Source organism: Rhododendron vialii, chromosome 2a (genome assembly GCF_030253575.1).
Source record: "Rhododendron vialii isolate Sample 1 chromosome 2a, ASM3025357v1".
Classification (NCBI taxonomy): Eukaryota; Viridiplantae; Streptophyta; class Magnoliopsida; order Ericales; family Ericaceae; genus Rhododendron; species Rhododendron vialii.
Window position 1 is genome coordinate 10,010,001 of NC_080558.1, and position 21,451 is coordinate 10,031,451.

A 21,451-nucleotide genomic window follows, 5' to 3' on the forward strand; every position below is an offset into this window, starting at 1 on the left:
CTCTTCCTTGCCAGAAGGTTTCCACTCCTCCACAAGAGGGCCCAAGACATTAACGGCATGGCCCATATCGGGTCTTTGAAAAGGCTCGCGAGCTGTACAGTGGCCTGCCAGCTCAGCGACTTTAGATATGCTCTCGTAAGTGTCTTCATCGGGGTCTAGGGTTTGATCGATGGCCTTTTGAAGGTTGTCCTTGTTGATTAGGACCCTGCGGAACCAAGTGACCAAGTGACACCTCTCCTCTGGCATTGACTCGTCTAGTGATTTTCTTCCGGTGATTATCTCCATCAGAACGACTCCAAAGGCGTAAACGTCCACTTTTGTAGTCACTCTTCCCGTAGCTGTTTGGATACCAAAGTTTATTCAGTAGATTACATAACTAACTTAACTTAGTACATGTGAGGAAAAAAGTAGTTTCAATACCAGTAAAAATTCAGAATAACAATCAATGAACCAAACTCACCAATGGTCGAAAAAACAACACAAAATACAGAAGAAAAGAAGGTTGTGCACAAATTCAAAAAAGGCCGAAGGTTAGTTAAGTTCAGATTATCACAGACAGTTGACATACCAACACAATTGCAAGCGTTACAGAAAAACAAGTGATATCAACAATGGATTTCAAAATCGCCAGGATAAAGCAACAGATCTTTGGAAATTTTGGAAAGAAAATCTACAAGAAGTAAGGGAAGGAGAGAGAGAATTAATGACTGATCAGCTAAAACCAAAGCTACTAACTAATCGCTGACGTGAACAATTAGACAAAGGTGTTGATAACAGCATGTCATTGTCTTTATGGCAGCTTATAAGAAACTACCAGGGCTTCGGAAATTGCCTCAGAAATAGCATCATCTCAAGACTATAGATCCTAGTCCCAGCCCTAATTCATCATCACAAGACTACAAGAAATTGCTGTATGGCTCTTATGTCTTACCCTTACTTTTCAACAGTGTAAAAAAACTGAGACTGGGTACTTCATCCTAATTCATATTTAAAAAATTCAAACACAGCCTTACATAGGCAGCAGCAAAAATTCTAATCATATGAGGAATATCCATGAAAGAAGGTAATTGTGTATAGAGCAGATACGTGCAAAAAGGAACACTAGATACGTCTAGTTTTCAGTTTCAAATTGTCGTCATCTTAAAATCATATGCAAATTCAGTGAAGCTTTGTATAAAAGAGTTAAAGGAGACAGTATAATTACCAGCATACTCAGGAGCAAGATAACCGAAAGTTCCAGCCAATCGTGTCTCCAGAGAATACTTCCCATCAGGTGCATTTTTGACTAAACCAAAATCCGCAACCTTAGCTCTCATGTCGTCCCCAAGAAGTATATTGGAAGGTTTCAAATCTCTATGAATGAAACTCTGCTGCGCTAAGCTGTGCAGATACTCAATCCCTCTAGCCACATCCAATGCAATTGTCACCCTCTGCTTCCAAGTAAAAGGAGAGTTCCCAAGTTCCCGCCACTCGAACAAATGCTGTGATAAAGTCCCCTGTGGCATGTACTCATATACCAAAAGCCTCTCATTCCCATTGATACAGTAACCTAAAAGGGCAACCAAATGCCTATGCCTAACTTTTGTTAAAACCGCAATTTCTGCTTGGAATTCATTCATTCCCTTTGTACCCATTGCCCCGGATTCCATCCTCTTCACAGCAATCTTAGTCCCATCGTGTAATTCCCCTTTGTAAACAATTCCAAAACCTCCTCTACCCAATATATTTGCTTCATTGAAATTGTTTGTCACTTCTCGAAGCATTTGGATCGAAATCGACACATTACCACCTTCATAAACAGGCATATCTCTACGATCACTACTACTATGACTCTGTAATTCACTTTGGGCACCACCGTGCCAATTTGCACCACTGGCTACAGCACTCTTATTAGCCATTTCTGCACTCTTATTAGCAATTTCTGAACCTTTCTCAGACCCCACAACCCTCACTAGCCTCTGGTGTCGCTTCTTGGCATAACACTTGTAAGAAACGAACAGAACAACACCAACAAAAACCACAACAGAAATCACAACACCAGCAATAATACCTGCTGAAACAGAAGACCCATTCGACGTTCCCGCCGGACTTCCACCGGTCGGGGTTGAGTTCGTGCCTCCACCCGGTGGTGCTCCAGTGGTAACGTTGGTCCCAAGGAAAAGATTACCAGTGGTAGTAAACTTCACCGAAGACCCAAAAACCGGTATCGGGCCACTCAGATTATTATTCGACACGTCGAGAACTTGAAGCTGAGACAAACTAGTCAAAATCTCCGGAATAGAACCAGTCAGGTTATTGTCATTCAAAAACAAGCTTCGCAACGAGGTGAGATTCGCGAATGCGGGCGAAATAGTACCCGAGAAATGCTGCTTCCCCAAATTCACAACCGTCACATTCGCGCCAGTCGAATCGCAACTAACAAAACTCCAACTAGTACAAGCGTCGTTCCCTTGCCAAGACTCGGCCAGAGTGATTGGATACCCGAGTGCACCCGCAACCGAAATAAGCGCAGTCACTTGGGGATCACAAGGCCCAGGAGTAGTCCTGCAGAAGCTATTAGTACCCCCCAGAGTAACGGTGACCCCGCTGCCGAACACAGGCATAGGACCCTGCAATTCGTTGTTCTGCAACGAGACGTTGGCCAATTTAGGAAGACCCATCAAAGAGGCCGGCACGATTCCGGTAAGCTGATTGCCCCTCAGTTGCAAATCAAACAAATCAGTGCATCCCGACAGATCCGGAATCGAACCCGTGAACGAGTTCTGGTGGATCCAGACCTGGTACAACTGGGTCATCGAGCTCAATACATCAATTGTTCCAGATAACCCAACGAGCTGATTGTTGAGCCATAGGTTTATGATACCGGAGCCGCCGAAAGACGGCGGCAGGGACCCGGTGAGGTTGTTGTAAGACAGCCTTAGGTTCTGCAAATTGGGGAAAGAAGAGAAGAAGTCTGGAACGGACCCCACGATGCCGGCGCTGCTCGCGGACAGAGTTGTCAAGCTGCTGGATTGGGTCAACTCGTCGGGAATCGTCCAGGGGGAGAGGCCGGCGTTCTGGCTGAGGCTGATGGTTTGGAGGCTGGTGAGGCCGGCGAGGAAGTCGGGCGGGACGGAGGTGAAGTTGTTGTTGTCGAGGAAGACTTGCTGGAGGGAGGTGAGGTTGGAGAGAGAAGGGAGGGGGCCGGAGAGGAGGTTGTTCTGGAGAGAGAGGGAGGTGAGGTGCGAGAGCTGGTTGAGGGTGGAGGGGAGGGAGCCGGAGATGGATTTGGAGGCGAGGTTGATGGAGGTGACCCGGGCCGAGGAGTCGCAGGAGACGCCGGTCCAGGTGCAGGGGTTGGTGCCTGTCCAGCCGGAGGGGGCGGGGGAGAGGAGGGAGAGGAGGGCGGTCATGGTGGCGGCGTCGGGGGAGGAGGCGGAGGAGGAGAGGGGAAGGAGGAGGGAGAGCAGGAGGAGGATGGAGGAGAGAGAGAGGAGGGTGTTGGGGGGTAGCATTGTTTGGGGTTTTTTTGGGAGGTGGTGGTGGGAAGGAGACGGAATAGGAATTTGTACGAGAGAGAGAGAGAGAGAGAGAGAGAGAGAGAGAGAGAGAGGAGAGAGTGTTTGGATGTGTTCCGCTTTCCCCCTCGAGAGGAATGCTAGGCTGGCGCCTGCTAGGGTTACACTATCACCAACTGCATTTACTAGAAGACTACTGTATTTGTGATGGGTAAGTAAAAGATTCAATACGCAGTGATGAGACGGGAATATATATAATGGAACAATGAAAGTTTTATTCTTTTAATCTTCATGGAATTGCAATGAGGTGGGGCGAATTTTGTCATACACAACCTGAAAGTTTAGCCCCATCCTAAATTCCGATCGGGTAATATATGGATACACCCGCCTCCATTTCTATTGGGTACCGGATTTACCCGCCTGCCCGCCCCTTTTCCTTTTTTCTTTATTAAGACAATATGTTCTAAACTCCAAAATAACTGAGCACAAATAATAAAAGTACACTAAATAATTGTTATAACTTGACCCAAAATCTACCATCTAAAAGTAAAATGGAAGCAATGTTAAAATTTTATGTGATATTTAAGTTGTAAGGGTAGAAATACAAGAATAAAAATAGATTTTTATGTATAAAATAATTTCGGGGCGAGTACCGGGACGGGGTAATGCCTTCCTGACCCAACCCAACTCCCACCTAGTTTCTTCAATTTTCGCACGACCCGATATGTGAAAAATTTAACAAAAATTCACCCCGATCGGAGCGGGTTGAATTACCATTTGTATCATGGAACAATGATAGTTCACACACACATAAATGGATTGGAAAATCCTGTAGTGCAAGACATCCTGCAGGATGCACACAGGTTATCGATCTTGATAATGAATGGTTGAGATATGATTTTTAATTATAACAAAAAAGAATCATTTATTACCGGTCATAATTGATTTTTAACGTGAACCGTTAATTAATGAGATCGACTGTTGTGTGCTTCTCTACACGTGCACTATATAGGGTGTACTACATTACCTCAGATCCCACATAAATACTCTTGAATATGTACTCACATTTATGCGCAAACTTTGTGTGTGTGGACCATTGTGACCTGTATTTTAAAATTTGATTGTTGGCTCTTCGGACCATAGAGCATATAGTCATTCTGTCCCAAATTGTTGATCTCTTACGAAAAGACTTGCAATTTTGAGATAAAAAATAATAATACTTTCGCCCATTATTTTTAAAATTTCTTTGCACCATATTAAAGAGCTCTTGAAGTACTTTAATTTGGTATAAATAAACTTGAAAAATGATGTTTGGAAGTATTTAATTTTTCGAACCGAAAATTGCTCATCTTTTCGTAAGGAACGAGCAATTTGGAACGGAGGGAAATTGAAATTGGCCATCTTTTAGGTATCGGGAGAGAGATCATCCTTACAAAACTTATTTGTTTGGTCTGATCCCGAGCTCATAAAAAATATTCAAATTGTTCACCTTTTAGGTCTCACATTAAATAGCACGTGTACAAAAATCAATTTGAGCGAACAGTGTAGTTATACGAACAAATCTACTGACGTTGGATCAATTATCAAGTTATTTCTTATTCACATGTTCTTCAGTGTGACCGCTAACAGATGAAGGGTTTAGATCTTTTGTGTGTATCACGAGATTACAGGAAAAAGTGTGATTTTTCTTTTAATCATCAAAAAGTGCATGTTTGGTGGGGTATAAAGCACAGGGTAGGGGGAGCTGAACTCGCTTTGCACAAGTACGGACAATACATTTTTATTAAATAATTTTTGGAATACAATTTTTGTGCCTAACAGCAGGGGCCGACTGTTTGATTTCAACTAAATGGTGACAAAAAATGTATAATACATTACACTATATATAAAATAAAGAAATTTATCTTGGCTAAAAATTCCTCGGGTCTGGTTTAATTTATTTCTTTATCTACTCCCACTCACAAATTTAAGTAAACTTTCATTTATTTTTAACTTCGTACGAATGATCTAGCTGACAATATTATATGTAACAAAATGCAAAATTTTAGTATATTATTTTGAATCTAGAGGGTTCAGTTAAGCCCCTGAAACCGGAGGCGGGGCAGCAACTTGCTATCCCGGCCAAGTGGGACCCGCTTTGATAATCGAAAATGTTTACTTTGTAAAGCTTATCGAGTAGAGCTAGTATACCAAAAATCAACTCAATCAGATATTATTAAGTGTCTGATCAAAATACATAAATTGCCAATAATGGGTTCTAGTGGATTTAATCTAGTGTTTCGGATCCATTTTTTTCAAGATAAAAATAATCCGTTCAGGCACTTAATGATATCCGATCAAGCTAATTTTTGGTACCCTTGTTCTACTCGACAAGCTCTACGAAATAAATATTTTCGATTATTGGAGCGAGACCGGGACGGGTTCCTCTTGGCCAGAACAGCACGGTGCTGCCCCTTGAAGGGACAGCAACGCCCCCACCTCCTCTAAAACTACGGTGGAGCTGCCCAAGTGCCTAACAGAATCTTCCACGTTTTAGGGAGCCTATCGAGAATTAATTTTGTCAAAAATTATTTGAATCTTATCTTCCATGACGAGTCACAAATACATTTATATTGAGATAAAAGGATTCCAACGATGTATCCAGATGTATCTCCAAAATAAATGTATTGTACAAATCATGGGCAAGAAAATTCACCGCAATTATGTCGAGGTCGAAGTCAAGTATACGTACTTAACGTTTCAAGCTCCATTCATGGGTTTAAATTCCCGTTAAACCATTAAACCATCTTCCGCAATTTCTACATTTAAAACTAAACTATTGATCAGCTTCACTCAACAATCCATCATCCTTTTCAATTTGTGCACATTCATGTGGCGGTGTCGCAAGACCTTCCCATAATTTGTCTCTGTTTGGACAACCGGTACTGTCATTAAGTATCATCCCAACTAAAGTACCAAAAGGCCCACAAGTACAGATCCCTTTGCTAAATTAATTGATGCCTTGGGTCTTTTTGTATTTCGCCTAACTTATCGTATGCCTTTATTAGGCCAATTTTATGTTGTTTTTGTAGGGCCGCATTGGTCCAAGATGGTCTAGAATGTCATATGCTTGTATTTGGGCTATGTTATGTAATTTCTAGTTGGGTCTGCAGAAAACCCACTTAAATGTGAGTGTCAACTTTTTTTTTGAGTACAAGAGTGTCAACTTATAGTTTGGGTAATCAGCGTAATCTCGTCCCCTTGCCTTAATTGATCATCCATTGAAGAAATAAAGAGTCCTCTTAAGCCTTCATCTGCATCGATCGAAGTTTGGGTTTGTGTGTGTTAAGGACTGGGTTTGTGGAGTTGTCCGTCGTGTTTTGGGTTTGTGTATGTCGAATACTAAGTATGAGAGAGAGAGAGAGAGAGAGAGAGAGAGAGAGAGTTGTTTGTGCGTGGATTGATGTGGAATGGCATTTGTGCCTTCTGAGTTGTGGTAAATAGGGCATGCATGTGCTGCCCACATGAGTTTTTTTCGGTTTGATTTGTTAACAGAAGTTAGCAATTTGACTTAATTGGTTGCAATGTACTGTAATAGTTAGAGGACGAAGTAAACGATTCTGATAGTTTGATAATGAAGTAGAAAATCATATACAATTTGAGGGATATAAATGAAAAAAACTCAATATTATTTTGCTTATCAAGTTTCATTTTGAAATTTGAACCGCTATCCCTTAAATTGTAAGAAAATGTGTAAAGCTTAGCTAGAGCATGCACCCATTTGGGCTGAACGAACCACAAGGGTTTCGGCCTCTCACACCACTTGGTATGGGCCCATATGCAATAATTTGACTTGTGGCAATTTTTTCTTCTGGTCTATGTAAATGGGGCTTCACAACCGAACCGATCCAATCCGAATACAAATTGGTCCAGTTATGGTTCCAAATAGCTCAAACTGAATGAACTGGTTTCAGTGCTCAAAAAATGTCAAAAAATGGATCAAACCGAATCGGTTTCACCCCTAGGGCTTCCTTTCTACTAATTCGAGAAGTCATCTAGAAGGTAACAATTTCTATGCATTTTATGTGAAGTGGCTTTCTAGTTCGGCTCCATTATTTCAAATTCAAAACAGATTCTAGTTTTGTTCAAGGTTCAATTAATGGTAAAAACATAATTCAACACATCAACATAATCCTATACACTACATTTCATGTATATATTACCGAATAATAAGCGGGAAGGGGCATTCGATCTCCTTCCCATCTTCCTGCTTACTTGATTTTCTATTGGTTTGCGGCATGGTGTATAGTGTTGCTCTTATTCACCATTTAACTGAAATACAAATACAAATTACATGCACATTTCAATCTCACGCTCACAGGAGTCACAACTAACACTCCCTCCCATTGCTGGTGGGGGGAGACCCAAAGGCGCGCTCTCTCTCTCCATACTTTCACTAAACACACATAAACATGATTTATACAAAACACAAGACAAATACAAGGCACACAGTTCAGGGTACTTCCCAACTGCCTACTCTCCCTCTTTACTAGCTTGGACCCCTCTCACATGCTCCAGCTCTCTCACTTTATCCCTTTCTCTTGCACGCTCACTCATGACCCCTAATAATTAAGTTTAATATTTGTTTCTTCTTCTGCTACTATTTTTCTATGGAAAAATCTATAATACACACCTCTTAAAAGGATATATTATATGTACCTATTTTATGGTTCATTCATAACATTTTAGTGTGTTTCGTAACTTTTGTTCTAAAATTCATAACCTTTCAGCAGTACGATTCGTAACATTTTCATTATAATTCATAACATTTTGGTGTATCTCGTAACTTTTATACGATTCGTAACTTTTTAGCAATACGATTCGTAATATTTTCTCTACAATTCATAACATTTTGGAGGGTGTGTATTGTAGTCTTTCCCTTTTTCTATTTGCACTTTCCTTTCCTCTATTTTATTGTGTTTGGCTTGGCAGAACAAGAAAACAGAAAGACATTGACACCAAATTAGACATTTGATCGAAGTAATTTCTACCAAACTATACTCGCCAAATAGTTAAGTTCTGATTCTGTCAAGTTCAACGAGGAGAGTTATCCGGTGATCTACTCGTAAAATTGGACTTTTTAAGTTGAGCCCGTACACAATTTCTGAGTTTTCCCACACTATATATGTTAACTAGCGGATGACCCGTGCCATGAAGGCACGGCGCAACACATTTTTGAACACCGAAAATGAATTAGCAAGGAGAGTGCAATTTTTTTTCTTGGTCGAGTAGTGTGTATTGAAATTCTGAAAATGGTTCAACTTCAAAGGTCTGAAATATGAGGAGTGCAACAGTATTGAAATTCTACTTGAATTCATATTAGTCTACCTAAAAATGCCATTCACAAAACGGATTGATTCCAGGGCAATCTTAGTGTCAAAGGAGCACAGGAGATGCTATCCAATTCAGTCATTTCCACCACTTCAGCTGCTTGTTGAGGTAATTGGCTGATCGTGCTCAACACAAACTGCTTCATCTTAGCTAGATTCTCTTGTATGGCTTCAACCCCCACACAGGCACAAGTCTTAAAAAGAAACCATATGGAAAAGAAGAGAAGAAAGAAATGGAACTGAAAAGCAAGACATCGAAATGTAGAACGCTACAAACCCAACAATATTCCCTAGAAAAAGTGTCCAGAATGCATTGAGCTTAAACCAAAAAACGTAGCAAAGCAAAATGGAGTGTTGTCTTCGTCCCCAAAGTCCAGTTCTTCTCCCAACTCTAACCAATCATTTCAAAATAAGCATGAAACGGACAAAACATGTGAAAAAATTGACACAAAACATGTGAAAAGAATCGTAACAAAACCAACAACGGAAGCAGAGCATTACTTCTATTTAAGTATGGCCTAATGTTGTGGTACCAGAATAGAATTTTGGACATATATCTATGAAAAATTCAGTTCGATAGATTTTCCAATTAAACAGCAATCTAAAAGACCAATTGAGAAGTGGAAGAAAGATTTTGGTGAAGCCCCCAAAACATGCAAAAGGATATGCCAGTAAATTAAAAGAGAAAATGTTTAACCTGATTTCTAGTTTTCGTTCCCATTGTCCTTTTCAAATAACTTATACACAGTCGCCTCATTTCGCATTATAAAGCAGCAAATGTAAGATGATAGGGATTGGGAAGTACCTGGCATTCTTGAAACTCTTTAATGCCACGTCCCTATTTTGATCTTGCTCAAACAAAAAGTTCCCTCTCATATAAGAGGCGTAGGCTTGCAAATTGGGAATCAATATTTTTTCAATACAAACTGAAAAATCTCATGCTTGATTAGTTATGTAGGAAGTGGTACTAAAAATTGAATGAGGCAAATCAAAGCTACCAAGGGGAAAATTAGAGATCCTACGTCTTCAAAAGTTGACCGTGGAGTAGATTTTTGCGTTCAGCACATCCTCAATTTGCTTATTCACCATTTACACCATTTAATTAAATCATTTATCCACCTTTTGAAATGAAATTGGTACCAATTTCTTTTACTCCTCTAGAAAAGATAAAGAAGTATGTTGAGTTGGGCTTAATGAAGCAAATAACTACCTCCAGCAAAACTTGACCGTGGAGTAGATTTTTGCGTTCAGCACATCCTCAATTTGCTTATCTACCAGTTACACCATTTAAATCATTTATCCACCTTTTGGAAAGAAATTGGTACCAATTTCTTTTACTCCTCCAGAAAAGATAAAGAAGTATGTTGAGTTGGGCTTAATGAAGCAAATAACTACCTCCAACAATTTTGTAACTTGAGGGCATTTTCCAATTTTTACTAAAAGTGCTAAACACGGATCTCTTCACATATAACTACTTGCAAAAGTCTTATAGCCCTAAAAAAAAATTCCTGCTCTTGAGTACCATTTGCACTTTCCCATTTCCTAATAACTACAAAAGTACCATTAATAACTACAAAAGTACCATCATCAAAAACCAATCAAGTCCAAGAGGACTTTGGATGCGTTTCGTTAATGACCCTTTTATTTACTCCTTCGTAGCCTAGCCAAGGCTGCTTCTTTGTTTTCCTTATATACTTTGAACACAACTTAAACATCGAATACGCTACAATTTTACAAATGCTCGGAACGTATTTTACGGAAAACAAAGGCATGGCCTAGTTGGAGCCTTATCACTATGAATCACAGCATTACGTTTCCCTATCCAACACCAATTGAAGTGCGCAAAAGAAGCACTTGAACTTCTGAGATCACCATTTGGCCGGAGAAGCCAGAAAAGCGCAAACCATTTGAAAAAATCAATTTGAATGTTTGTTTTTCCTGGGATAGAATATAAGTAAAGAGGTACAACAACAAAAAATCACACACATCTGTATATAACAACTCAAGAACCTAAACATAGCAACACGTAGAATCTTTTTTCCCTGCTTCTAAATATAGCAAAGGCAGTATAACCTATAAAAACATACAAAACATCTCAAGAACCTAAATATTGATAATTATTGACATTCACCACACATAGGCTGAATGACACCATAAAAGGAAGGCATGGATTATGAAAAAGAAGTATCACTCTGGATGAAGCTTCACACTGATGAAGCATCAGACAACCCATCTCCTAATGACAACAAAAAATTGGCATAATGAACCCCCTAGTTATTGGGGAAAAAAAACACACAAGCAACAAAATTAAAATTGATCAAACGATAAAGAAATTAAAGGTAAAAAACACGAAACCCTTACCTTTTTGTTTAGTCTATAATAATCTTCCTTGCACTGATTGGATGTATGCCATTTGTATCTGGAAAAAAGAAGAGAAAAAATCACATTAATGGACACATCTATTGCTGCGAACTGTTATTGACACCAAAATCCAACCCCAGACCAACAAATCAGACTCTAATTAAACCCTAAATTCACACCCGAATAGCTTCGAACTATTTTACTCCAGACCAACAAATCAGACTCTAATCAAACCCTAGATTTACACCCGAATTGCTGCAAACTGTTATTGACCTACCAGCTGTGATTTTCGAACCAAGACGAAAGTTGCCCTTCAATTGCGAGTTGATTCGACTCGGTTGTGGACAGTCCGGGAAGGAACCCAATCGCCGCCATTCGAGCCGTAACACAACTCGATCGAGCTTGGTGGGTGGGTGTGGTGAGAGAGCAGTGAGATTGGTGGGTCGGCGTAGAGAGAGAGAGATGGTATTTGCAATGGAACGTCTTCGTTGAGCCAAGGGTGTGTGTTTGAATTTTGAAATTTGAAAGGAGAGGAGTCAGCTGGGTGTGTGTGCGTGTGTGAATCGAGAGAGAGATGGGGAGCTGCTTTGTTTTGTTCCTCTTAATTTTGCCATTACAAATTCAGAATATTTACTAAAATGCCACTAAAAATTAGTTTGTGAGAGAGACAATTTTGAAACATTAAATTGTGTAGAATGAATGGTTGAGATTGGAAGAAAAAGAATATTTTTTGAGGCACTGTGTGAGATACCCCTCCCTTGTTATATGGATTATCTGTGTAAGGCACTCTTTTGCGTAAGGTACCCAAGTATTTAAAAGATGATGCAATGAAAGAAAGAGCAAGAGAGCTGCCCCCATTTCCCCTGTTTTCTTCCTCGTTTCTGCTGCTGCTACTGTCCGAAATGCACAGCCTTGGTTTTGCCCTTTTTTTTGTTGATTTTCTTCCACTAAAATTAAAGAAGAGGTAGTAAAGCCAACAATAAGTAACAGCTTCACCAGAATAATGCACAATTCATAATGCACATCTAAAGAACAAAATTAAAGAAAAATCAACAAACTAAATGAAGAAACGAAAAGACGAAGTTCGTCTAGTAGTCTCCTCCAACCTCCTCCACAAAAGCCTTGAGATTAACATCCGAAGATCCGCCTTCCTTCCCATCTTCTATAGCCAAATCCTTCCATTTCTTAGCATTTCTCCTCATTTCTTCCCCTCTCTCCTCACTGGTCATGACCATCTCTATACACCTCTTAACCTCATCACTCGTAACTATTCCTTCTTCGTTCGCCCTAACTCTCACGCCAATCTTCCACACATCCGCCATCATCTTCGCATTCGTCCCTTGATCCGACAAATGAGGAAACGCCACAACTGGAATCCCAGAAGCCAAGCTCTCCAACGTAGAGCTCCACCCGCAATGCGTCAGGAAACATCCCAAGGAAGGGTGTGGTAGGATTTCTAGTTGGGAACACCAAGGGACTATCTTCCCTTGTTGTTCTAGCTCTTCCATGCAACTTAGCCTATCTTCGTCCTTTTCTTCTTCTCCATTTTCTTTCACTCTTATCACCCACAAAAATGGCCGATGGGTTTCCAGCAAACCGCGGGCAATCTCCTCCATTTGTGGCTTTGGAAGAGTCACAAGGCTTCCAAACGACACGTAAACCACTGATGATTCAGGTTTCGCGTTCAACCATTCGGTATAGTCATTTGTTTTCTGAAAAAGGTGACACACAAATGAATCGTCTAAGGGATCTCTTCTGTCCAAGAATGCTGATGGAATTAACGGTCCGATCGCAATCAAATTATAGTATTTCTCAACGACATTCAGGGCCTCGGGCTCTAATGCGTCGAATGTGTTTACAAGGATTTGCGGCGTGGTCTCTGAATCAACGAGTGTCCGTATCAGCTCTTCGAATAGTGGCAGTACTGAGTTGAAGTGGCCGTTGGTTGAAGGAAATAACAATGATGGAAGGTCACGACCATTGAGCAGTGGCAATCCCGGTAATTTGATAGATCGTGAGGGGTCCTTGTATGTTTGCATAAGGACCTCCTCATAACCATGAAAATAATAGTAGTAGATATCCAGCACCGTGGCTGGTTGGATCCACAGAACCGATGACCGGACGCGACAATCACGCGCCACCTTTGCTGCCCAAGGGAAGAGGGGATTGTAGACCAAGCACGTGATTGGACAACCTTCTACACTGCTAGTCACGATGATCTCCCTAAGCCTTTGGGAGCTGTTACTTCTAGTTTCGGAAAAAAAGCGATTCAAATCGTCTCCGGGTTTGATTCCCTCATCGTCGTAGCCGTCAGAATAGGTGGCGAACTTCAAGCCGTCGGGGGTTTGAAAGCCGTTTCTAGATATTCGACGTTCGCCGTGCACGCTGATAACAAAGGTAACGTGCACGCCCATTTGAATGAGGCGCTTGGCGAGTTGAAGACATGGGTTAAGGTGGCCTTGCACTGCGAAAGTCACGATTAGGAAGTGGCGGTTCACCATAATTGGCGGCGGCGCGTGGGGAGGTTTTTGAGTTATGTTCATCAAACTCTGCTATACAACTAATACAAGGACAAGGATTTTCGCACTATGACGTTTGAAGAGATCAAGAATTGGAAGAAAAACTAGTGGTGTTTATCCTTGTCGTTGTGTTCAAGTGGGCTGATATTTTCTGTGTGAAGTTGGAGGATTACTTGAACTTTGAGTCATGACAATAACACTTAACTAACTTGAGTATTGTTCATGTGCATCATGAGTTGTTAAAATGACACTATGTGGATGGAATCATTTCCTCTCCATCTCTACATACGCCCTTGTGGCTCCTGCTCCTGAGTTAACACCGAGAATCAGAATTGTTCATGTAGCAGAACTCGCAATTAGCTACATCAAGGAAAAAAATCAGATTCATTGGGCATTTATAAATGTAGGGCAAATCCTATTTTGTATCACGTAATGAAAAGCAATGAGACGAAAAACTTAAATTGTTCATAAATGTTTGATGAATTTGATTTTTTTTTTCCCGGGACGGAGTTGATTGCGAATTCTACGAGATGAACAGTTCTGATTCTCAGAGTTGGCTCGGGAGTGCGAGCCATAAGGAGAGTATGGAGGGGTATAGAGATGGACTTGATCCCTGATAGACTCAACCCCAAATTATTTGTGCTTGCGGAATCTCTCACATGTTAATTACATGGTACGTAGCTGGGAAAACGTTTTCTTCAATTTCCAATCTGTAGACCAGTGTAGTCTAGTATATCCAATAGTATATTAAGGACTGGGATTTTGGCATTTTGCCAATATGACGTTCGACATGACGAATTGGGATAAAAAAATTGACCTGTTCTTAAAATGATTTTTAAAGCCTGTCATTATATTCAAGTGGACATGTGAGTCATGTGACATGTGAGTCATGTGACAAGTTAGAATAATTATAGACAGATGTTAAAAAATTTCAAAATAAGACGGCACTTTAGACAAATAAGATAGTTGTTTAATATTGTACGTACTTTTTAGTCTCTAGTGAACTTTTTTTTTGCATTTCTTTTTTTTGCTTTCCGTCATAATTTTATACTTTTTAGATTCTTCTCGTCGAGATGGGTGATTAATCCACAAAATATGACGCGAATCTAAAAAAAAAAAAGGATGAACAAAACATACAAAACGAAGATGAAAAATAAGTTTACAAGAATAGAGGCATACTTGGACAGTAATGCATGCCCAATAAGAAAAACCATGCATGAGTATAGTTCAATGATGGAGAGTACTTTGTTTCATTAAACTCATGCAGCATTCATATATACCTTTTGATATTGGCCCGGAAACCTGGTTATGTAAAAAAAAAAAAATCATTTGTAATTGATTAAGTAGTAGTGTTGGCTAGCTACCAGGTGACCCATTTGAGCAACTTTAATTTGGTATTAATTTTTTTTAACGTATTTGGGCTACCTTGGAACATATGATTTAAGAATAAGGTTTCTGATTATTTTTAAAATACAATAAAGGTGGGACTAAGACGGGTCTTTTTTGAGATGGATCCACGTAGAAATGTGTAACATTTGTCCACTAATTTTAATTAGTAGTATGATCTAATGTGGTTTGATCCACCTTTGGTTGGACAAATGTGCAGGGTTGGCCATTTTGGTCATATACAATATATATTGTCTAGCTAATTGTACTGTGATCTACAAAATCACTTTTCTATACATAATACGACGTTATAGCTAAACTGGGATAGACAACATAATATTGCACAATTCATAGATACTCATCACACATCTAATTAAAATGGGATACAAGCTTGAAACTCTTAACCGAAAAAAAATTAAAGTGAAAGTGAAATTATTAATTAAAAAGCTAAAGAACATAAGAAGACAAAGTTCCTCTTAATTATCTCCTCCAACCTCCCCAACAAAAGCTTTGAGATTCTCATCCGAGGATCCACCTTCCTTCCCAGCTTCTCTAGCCAAGCCCTCCCACTTCTTAGCATTTCTCCTCATCTCTTCCCCTATCTCCTCACCCCTCATGACCATCTCTATACACCTTTTAACCTCATCACTCCTAACTATTCCTTCTTCATCTGCCCTGACTCTCACACCAATCTTCCACACATCCACCATCATCTTAGCATTCGTCCTTTGGTCGGACAAATGAGGAAACGCCACGACTGGAATCCCAGAAGCCAAGCTCTCTAATGTAGAGCTCCACCCACAGTGCGTCACGAAACATCCCAAGGAAGGGTGTGATAGGATTTCCAATTGGGAACACCAAGGCACTATCTTCCCTTGTTGTTCTAGCTCTTCCATGCAACTTAGCCTATCTTCTTCCTTTTCTTCTTCTTCGTTTTCTTTAGCTCTAATCACCCATAAAAATGGCTGATGGGTTTCCAACAAACCGCGGGCAATCTCTTCCATTTGTGGTTGTGGAAGATTCAAAAGGCTTCCAAACGACACATAAACCACTGACGATTTGGGTTTCTCGTCTAGCCATTCGGTATAGTCCTTTGTTTTCTGAAAGAGGTCACATACCAATGAAGTGTCCAAGGGATCTTTTCTTCCCAGGAAAGCTGTTGAAATTAATGGTCCAATTGCAATACACTTATATTTCTCTACGACTTTCATGGCCTCGGGCTCTAATGCATCAAATGTGTTAACAAGGATTTGAGCCTCTGAATCATTTAGTTCTTGTATCAGCTCTTCGAATAATGGCAATGCGCTATGGTAGCCGTTAGGGGTTGAAGGAAATAACAAAGAGGGAAGGTCACAAGCATGGAGCAGTGGCAACCCTGGGAATTCAATAGACCATGAAGGGTCTTTGTAGTTTTCCATTATGACATCCTTATAACCATTGAAATAATAGTGGTAGATATCCAATACCATAGCTGGTTGAATCCATAGAACTGATGAGCAGATGTGACAATCGCGTGCCACCTTTGCTGCCCAAGGGAAGAGAAGATTGTAGACCAAACACGTGACTGGACAACCTTCTTCACTGCTAGTCGCGATGATATCTCTTAGCCTTTGGGAGCTGTTACTTCTAGTTACGGAAAAGAAGTGATTCATATCGTATCCGGATTTACGCCCCTCATCGTAGCCATCAGAATAGGTGGCGAACTTGAAGCCATCAGGGGTTTGAAAGTTGTTTCTTGAAATTTGACGTTGAGCATGGATGCTGATAACAAAGGTGACTTGCACGTCCATCCGAATGAGACGCTTGGCGAGTTGAAGACAGGGGTTAAGGTGGCCTTGCGCAGGAAGAGTCACGATTATGAAGTGGGGCTTCACCATTACTGACGGCGGTGCGTGGGGAGGTGTTGAGTGAGTTTTCCTACTCGATCTATAATTGAAGAAATGAAAGTGGGCATAGTTTGTCTTTGTGGGTATAGGTTTGTATATAAGGACAGGGATTTTGGCACTATGACGTTACTAGTCTTGTTTCATTATACTTGTCATTGTGTTCAAGTGGGCATTTCGTGTGTGTAAAGTTGGTGGAATTCTAGAACATCCAAGTATTTATGAAAATGATCGACTCTTAATTTAGCAGAATTGTTTATGCACACTATGAGTTGTTAAAATGACATGATTATGAGGATAGACTTGTAGAAGAAAGCTTTTGGCACTACACGTTTTGGTTTATTAATTATATGTATATACTGCCAATTCATTAAAGGATCCTCCATGAACTCCCAAATAAGTTGAGTATGATCATGCCTAATGGCGTGGGTCTCTATGGGTAGGATGGTGCGGTTGGCATCGGCTCCTGTCGTGGTCGTTGTTGAACGACCCGGTTTCTCGCCTAACGGCTTGGTGTTGCATCCGTGATGGTTTGGTATGCTTGCGTTTCATTTTTGCAGCGCTGATGGGGTGACCCAATCTCGTATTTGATGGTCGGCGTGGCGATAGGGTGCTCTGGTGGTGTTTCGGTGGCAGCAGACTGACGGTGGTGGTTTGTTTTTGTTTGATTAGGAAGGCTATTTCTTGGGCTAGTTTTGGATTTTTTTTAGGCTGATCTTTATTGTTGAATTTGGGCTTTTTAGGCATTTTGGGTGTTTTGAGCTATATTTGTTTTTATTTGGACATTTTAGGCCTTTGGGTGTTGTTTGGGACTCTGTCTCTCTAGTTGTATTTTCAAACTTTTGGTTGGAAACCTTTTCCCCTATTCTTAATAGTGTTACTTTTTACACATTCATGGTTGCTTTTTGATAATTCAAGTGTCCGGACTAGTTAACTCCCACCTAGAGTATCCCTGGTGAACAATCTTATCATCTACTAGCAGATGACCCGTTCAATTAAAGTCGGAGCGAAGGAAAAAAATAACATAATAGCCCGAAAGGAGTTGAACATAATATGCTTGTATTTGGGCCATTTTATGTTATTTTTAAGTGGGCCTTGTTGGCCCAATACATGGCTCAAGATTGGCTAAAATATCGTATGTTAGACTTTGGGCCATTATATGCTGCCTTTTTAGTTGGGCCGTGTAGGCTCAAGATGCATACTCTTGATCTTGACAATCCAAACGCTTTCTTTGCTCACTAGAAAAAGGAATGGAGGATCAAAGCAACTTCAACCAAAAAATTAAGGGAAAATGATGGCCAAGTACGTGTTTGATAATTAATACCTTCCAAGAATATTTTCAAAATTAATAAATATTCTCAGCATGTCCTTGGCGTGTATTAATTATCAAAATACGTTCTGAGCAGTCATTTTTCCAAAAATTAATTAACAAAATTAAAATGACAGGCCGGTCCTATTTTCTTTTTAATGGCTGAGCGGAGCCTTTCTCAAATAGGTGCATGTCTTACTAATATTCTATGCATGCCGATTACCCACATGTCACTTTCTCTCTTTAATGCACATGTCACTTTCCTTCTTTTTTTTACCTCTCTCTCCACGTTCGTTTTTCCGTCCTTTCTTCTCTTTTCTCTCTCTCCCCTAATCCCATAACACAACTTCACTCTCTCTCTCTCTCTCTCTCTCTCTCTCTCTCTTAAATCTAATATTTTTAAAAAAAATTGGTATAACTTTTATTTTACAAATCCGATTTTGAAAAAAATATATTTTTGAAATCTACTCTACAAAATCTACCAAACAAGTATCATATTGAATGTCAAATTATGTATATAATTTTTTTGGGTGTAGGCTCCTGTTTTTTTATTTTGGAATTATGTGTAAATTGTTAAATGAACACTATTAATTACTCACTCTGTCCCTTCTTGATTTATACATGTCTCAAATTGACTGTCCAATTTCAAAATCAATGGACCAGATTATGTAAATTTCCAAATCAATGAATCAGATTTGGTTTCCTTAATAAGTTGAAAACCCAAGATTGGATAAAGAAATTAGGACAGATGGACTGTTAATTGTGAAATGAACACCTTTAGTTAATAGTTACTAATTTAGACTATTAATAATTAACTGTTTAAATTTACATTTAACACTTAAAATTTGAAATTATCATTGTTAAATTAACAATTCATAGCCCTGATTAACAATTCACAATAATAATTTTTTTTTTTTTTTTTTTTGCATTTCAAAATTTATCCAGCCAAAAAAAAAAAAAAACCTACAGACTCATCAAACATTCTATGCAACGATCAGTTACGCATTTGTTAGTCTTGCAATAACAAGACTAACGGTTATGGTTATACTTAATGAAACTTACAAGTTGGAAAGAACCAATTAGAGTGAAGGTAATGTTCGCCCTCATTTGGTGAGGGTGAAAAAAATCGAATTCTGTAAAAAGTCAGGAGGCCGATAAGAGTAGAAAAAACGTACACCCATTTGAGCTGAACGAACCACTTGGGTTTTGGCCCATCACACCACTTTCTATGGGCCCACAAAACATCTTGTCTTATATTTCATCCGTCCCGATTTGTTTGTCCAATCTTGGATTTCCAACTTATTAGGAAAACCAAATCCTATCAATTGATTTGAAATTTACATGATTTGATCTATTGATTTTGAAATTGGACGGTCAATTTGGGACATGTACAAGTCAAAAAGAGGACAAACAAATCAGGACAGAGGGAGTAGTTTTTTTTTGGGTGACGCAAGGTGTGTGTCTGTCCTAAACCAATTTGTGCGCTACATAAAAACAGTACAAGAAAAAGTAATTTTGCTAACAAAAAAAGTGGTGACGAAACTATAAGTGACGAAACAAGAAGATTTCGTTACCAAAAGTTTTTATAGGTGACAAAACAATAAGATTGTCATCACTAGGTAACTTTCGGAGACAACCTATCTATTAGCAACAAAAACATGCATTTGGTGACGATTTAATTAGTCTCCGAACGCATAATTTCTTGTAGTTCAATAGGGGGGCTTATTGTTCATTCGAATGAAGTTACGTGGAAGAGGCAACATGAGTGTGGATTTGGCGTGGAGTTACTTTTCTTACAAAAAATGATTCTAATGTAATTCCAGTGTACAGCCCCGACTTACCAAAAAAATGTGATTTGTTTACAAATTTATAAAGGTTAGATGAATTTAATTTTTTCCCTCCGGACATAGCTAACTGTGAATTCCATGAGATGAACATGTACAGTTCCGATTCTCGGTGTCAGCTTGGGAGTGCGAGTTATAAGGAGAATATGAAAGGGTATAGAGAGATGTTATGGAGAGGACTTGAGCCCTGATAGACTAAACCCCAAATTATTCGTGCTTGCGGAATCTCTCACAATATGTTATGGTAGCTGGGAAAACGTTTTCTTCAATTTCCAATCTGTAGTAAAGTATGGGATTGAAAGAAATTCGAATTTTATTTTTTTTAATGCTTGTCATTATATTCAAGTGCAGAAATCCTATACGTAGCGACGGCGTAGGGAAACCGTGCCAGGTCGTCTTCGGCCACTGAACAACCAATCCGAACCGTCCAAAAATTCAAAAAAAAAAAAAAAATGAGGGGCGTTGTAGGAATCAACAGCATCCGATGTGTATAGGGTGCTTGATCCAAACACCATATATGTATATATGTATATACATACACGAAAAAAATGATGGTTGGATCAAGCACCCTATACACATCGGATGCTGTTGATTCCCGCCTAGCCCCCTCGTTTTTTTTTTTTTTGAATTTTTGGACGGTTTGGATCGGCCGTTCGGTGGCCGAAAACGGCTCGGCGGGGTCTTCGGTATGATTTCCCTACGGAAACCGTTGATACATGTAGCAGGGTTCTATTCAAGTGGACATGCGACAAGTTAGAGGAATACATCATCATCTACGTAATCACGACAATAACTCCAAATTTGCAGATACCTGGACAATAATGCATGCCCAATTTGAGAAAATTAGCCATAAAGGCACTAAAATAATTTTTATTTAGGAGAAGGATGTCAGCAAAATTAATTTTAGTGGAGGTTCTTTAATTTTTTGAGTTTTTTAGTCATAAGGCCAAAATATATGTTTAAACACTTTTATAGGGTTTTAGGATACACTTTCCTATAATAGAGTTTTAGTGGTTTAGGTATTTTTATAGGGTAACCTTGGATTTTAAGCACTTTCATATATGGGGTATTCTTGGGTTTTAGGTACTTTCATAAGGTACCTTAGAGTTTTAGACGCTTTCATAAACACATTTGTCTCTATGTTTGATTGCAAAAGATGTTTGTTCTTGAAGTTTAAAATTTAAAATATGAAATTTTTTTGGTTAAGTCTCCATATAAGAAATGCGTGCAGCATATATAGTTCACTTGAAGTGAGTACTTTTGTTTTTTTATATATATTAAAC

General features: G+C 39.5%; 3 protein-coding genes and 1 long non-coding RNA gene across 4 annotated transcripts in view; all 4 read right to left on the minus strand.

Moving 5' to 3' along the window:
• Positions 1 to 3,622, minus strand: part of LOC131315727 (receptor-like kinase TMK4) — a 4,057-nt gene extending 435 nt beyond the window's left edge. Inside the window, exons 1-2 of the mRNA XM_058344925.1 lie at positions 1,205 to 3,622; positions 1 to 338 (exon numbers count right to left, since the gene is read on the minus strand). The exon at positions 1 to 338 is cut by the window's left edge and continues 435 nt beyond it. Of these exons, the coding sequence (XP_058200908.1) occupies positions 1 to 338; positions 1,205 to 3,494 (2,628 nt within the window). The 5' untranslated portion in view covers positions 3,495 to 3,622. The remainder of the gene's footprint in view (positions 339 to 1,204) is intronic.
• A 5,148-nt stretch (positions 3,623 to 8,770) lies between these two features.
• On the minus strand, positions 8,771 to 11,787 carry LOC131315735 (uncharacterized). The gene is made up of 4 exons (XR_009196879.1): positions 11,505 to 11,787; positions 11,228 to 11,285; positions 10,077 to 11,102; positions 8,771 to 9,756 (listed from the first exon to the last, which is right to left on the minus strand). It is a non-coding gene; the product is annotated as an uncharacterized LOC131315735 (long non-coding RNA).
• Positions 11,788 to 12,139: 352 nt separating this feature from the next.
• On the minus strand, positions 12,140 to 13,947 carry LOC131315731 (crocetin glucosyltransferase, chloroplastic-like). Its single transcript, XM_058344930.1, has one exon. The coding sequence runs from the start codon at positions 13,768 to 13,770 to the stop codon at positions 12,316 to 12,318; it is 1,455 nt and encodes a 484-aa protein (XP_058200913.1). The 5' UTR covers positions 13,771 to 13,947; the 3' UTR covers positions 12,140 to 12,315.
• A 1,517-nt stretch (positions 13,948 to 15,464) lies between these two features.
• LOC131315737 (crocetin glucosyltransferase, chloroplastic-like) lies at positions 15,465 to 17,286 on the minus strand. The gene has a single exon (XM_058344932.1). It carries the CDS (start codon positions 17,007 to 17,009, stop codon positions 15,609 to 15,611), a length of 1,401 nt encoding a protein of 466 aa, XP_058200915.1. The 5' UTR covers positions 17,010 to 17,286; the 3' UTR covers positions 15,465 to 15,608.
• Positions 17,287 to 21,451: the final 4,165 nt, after the last annotated feature.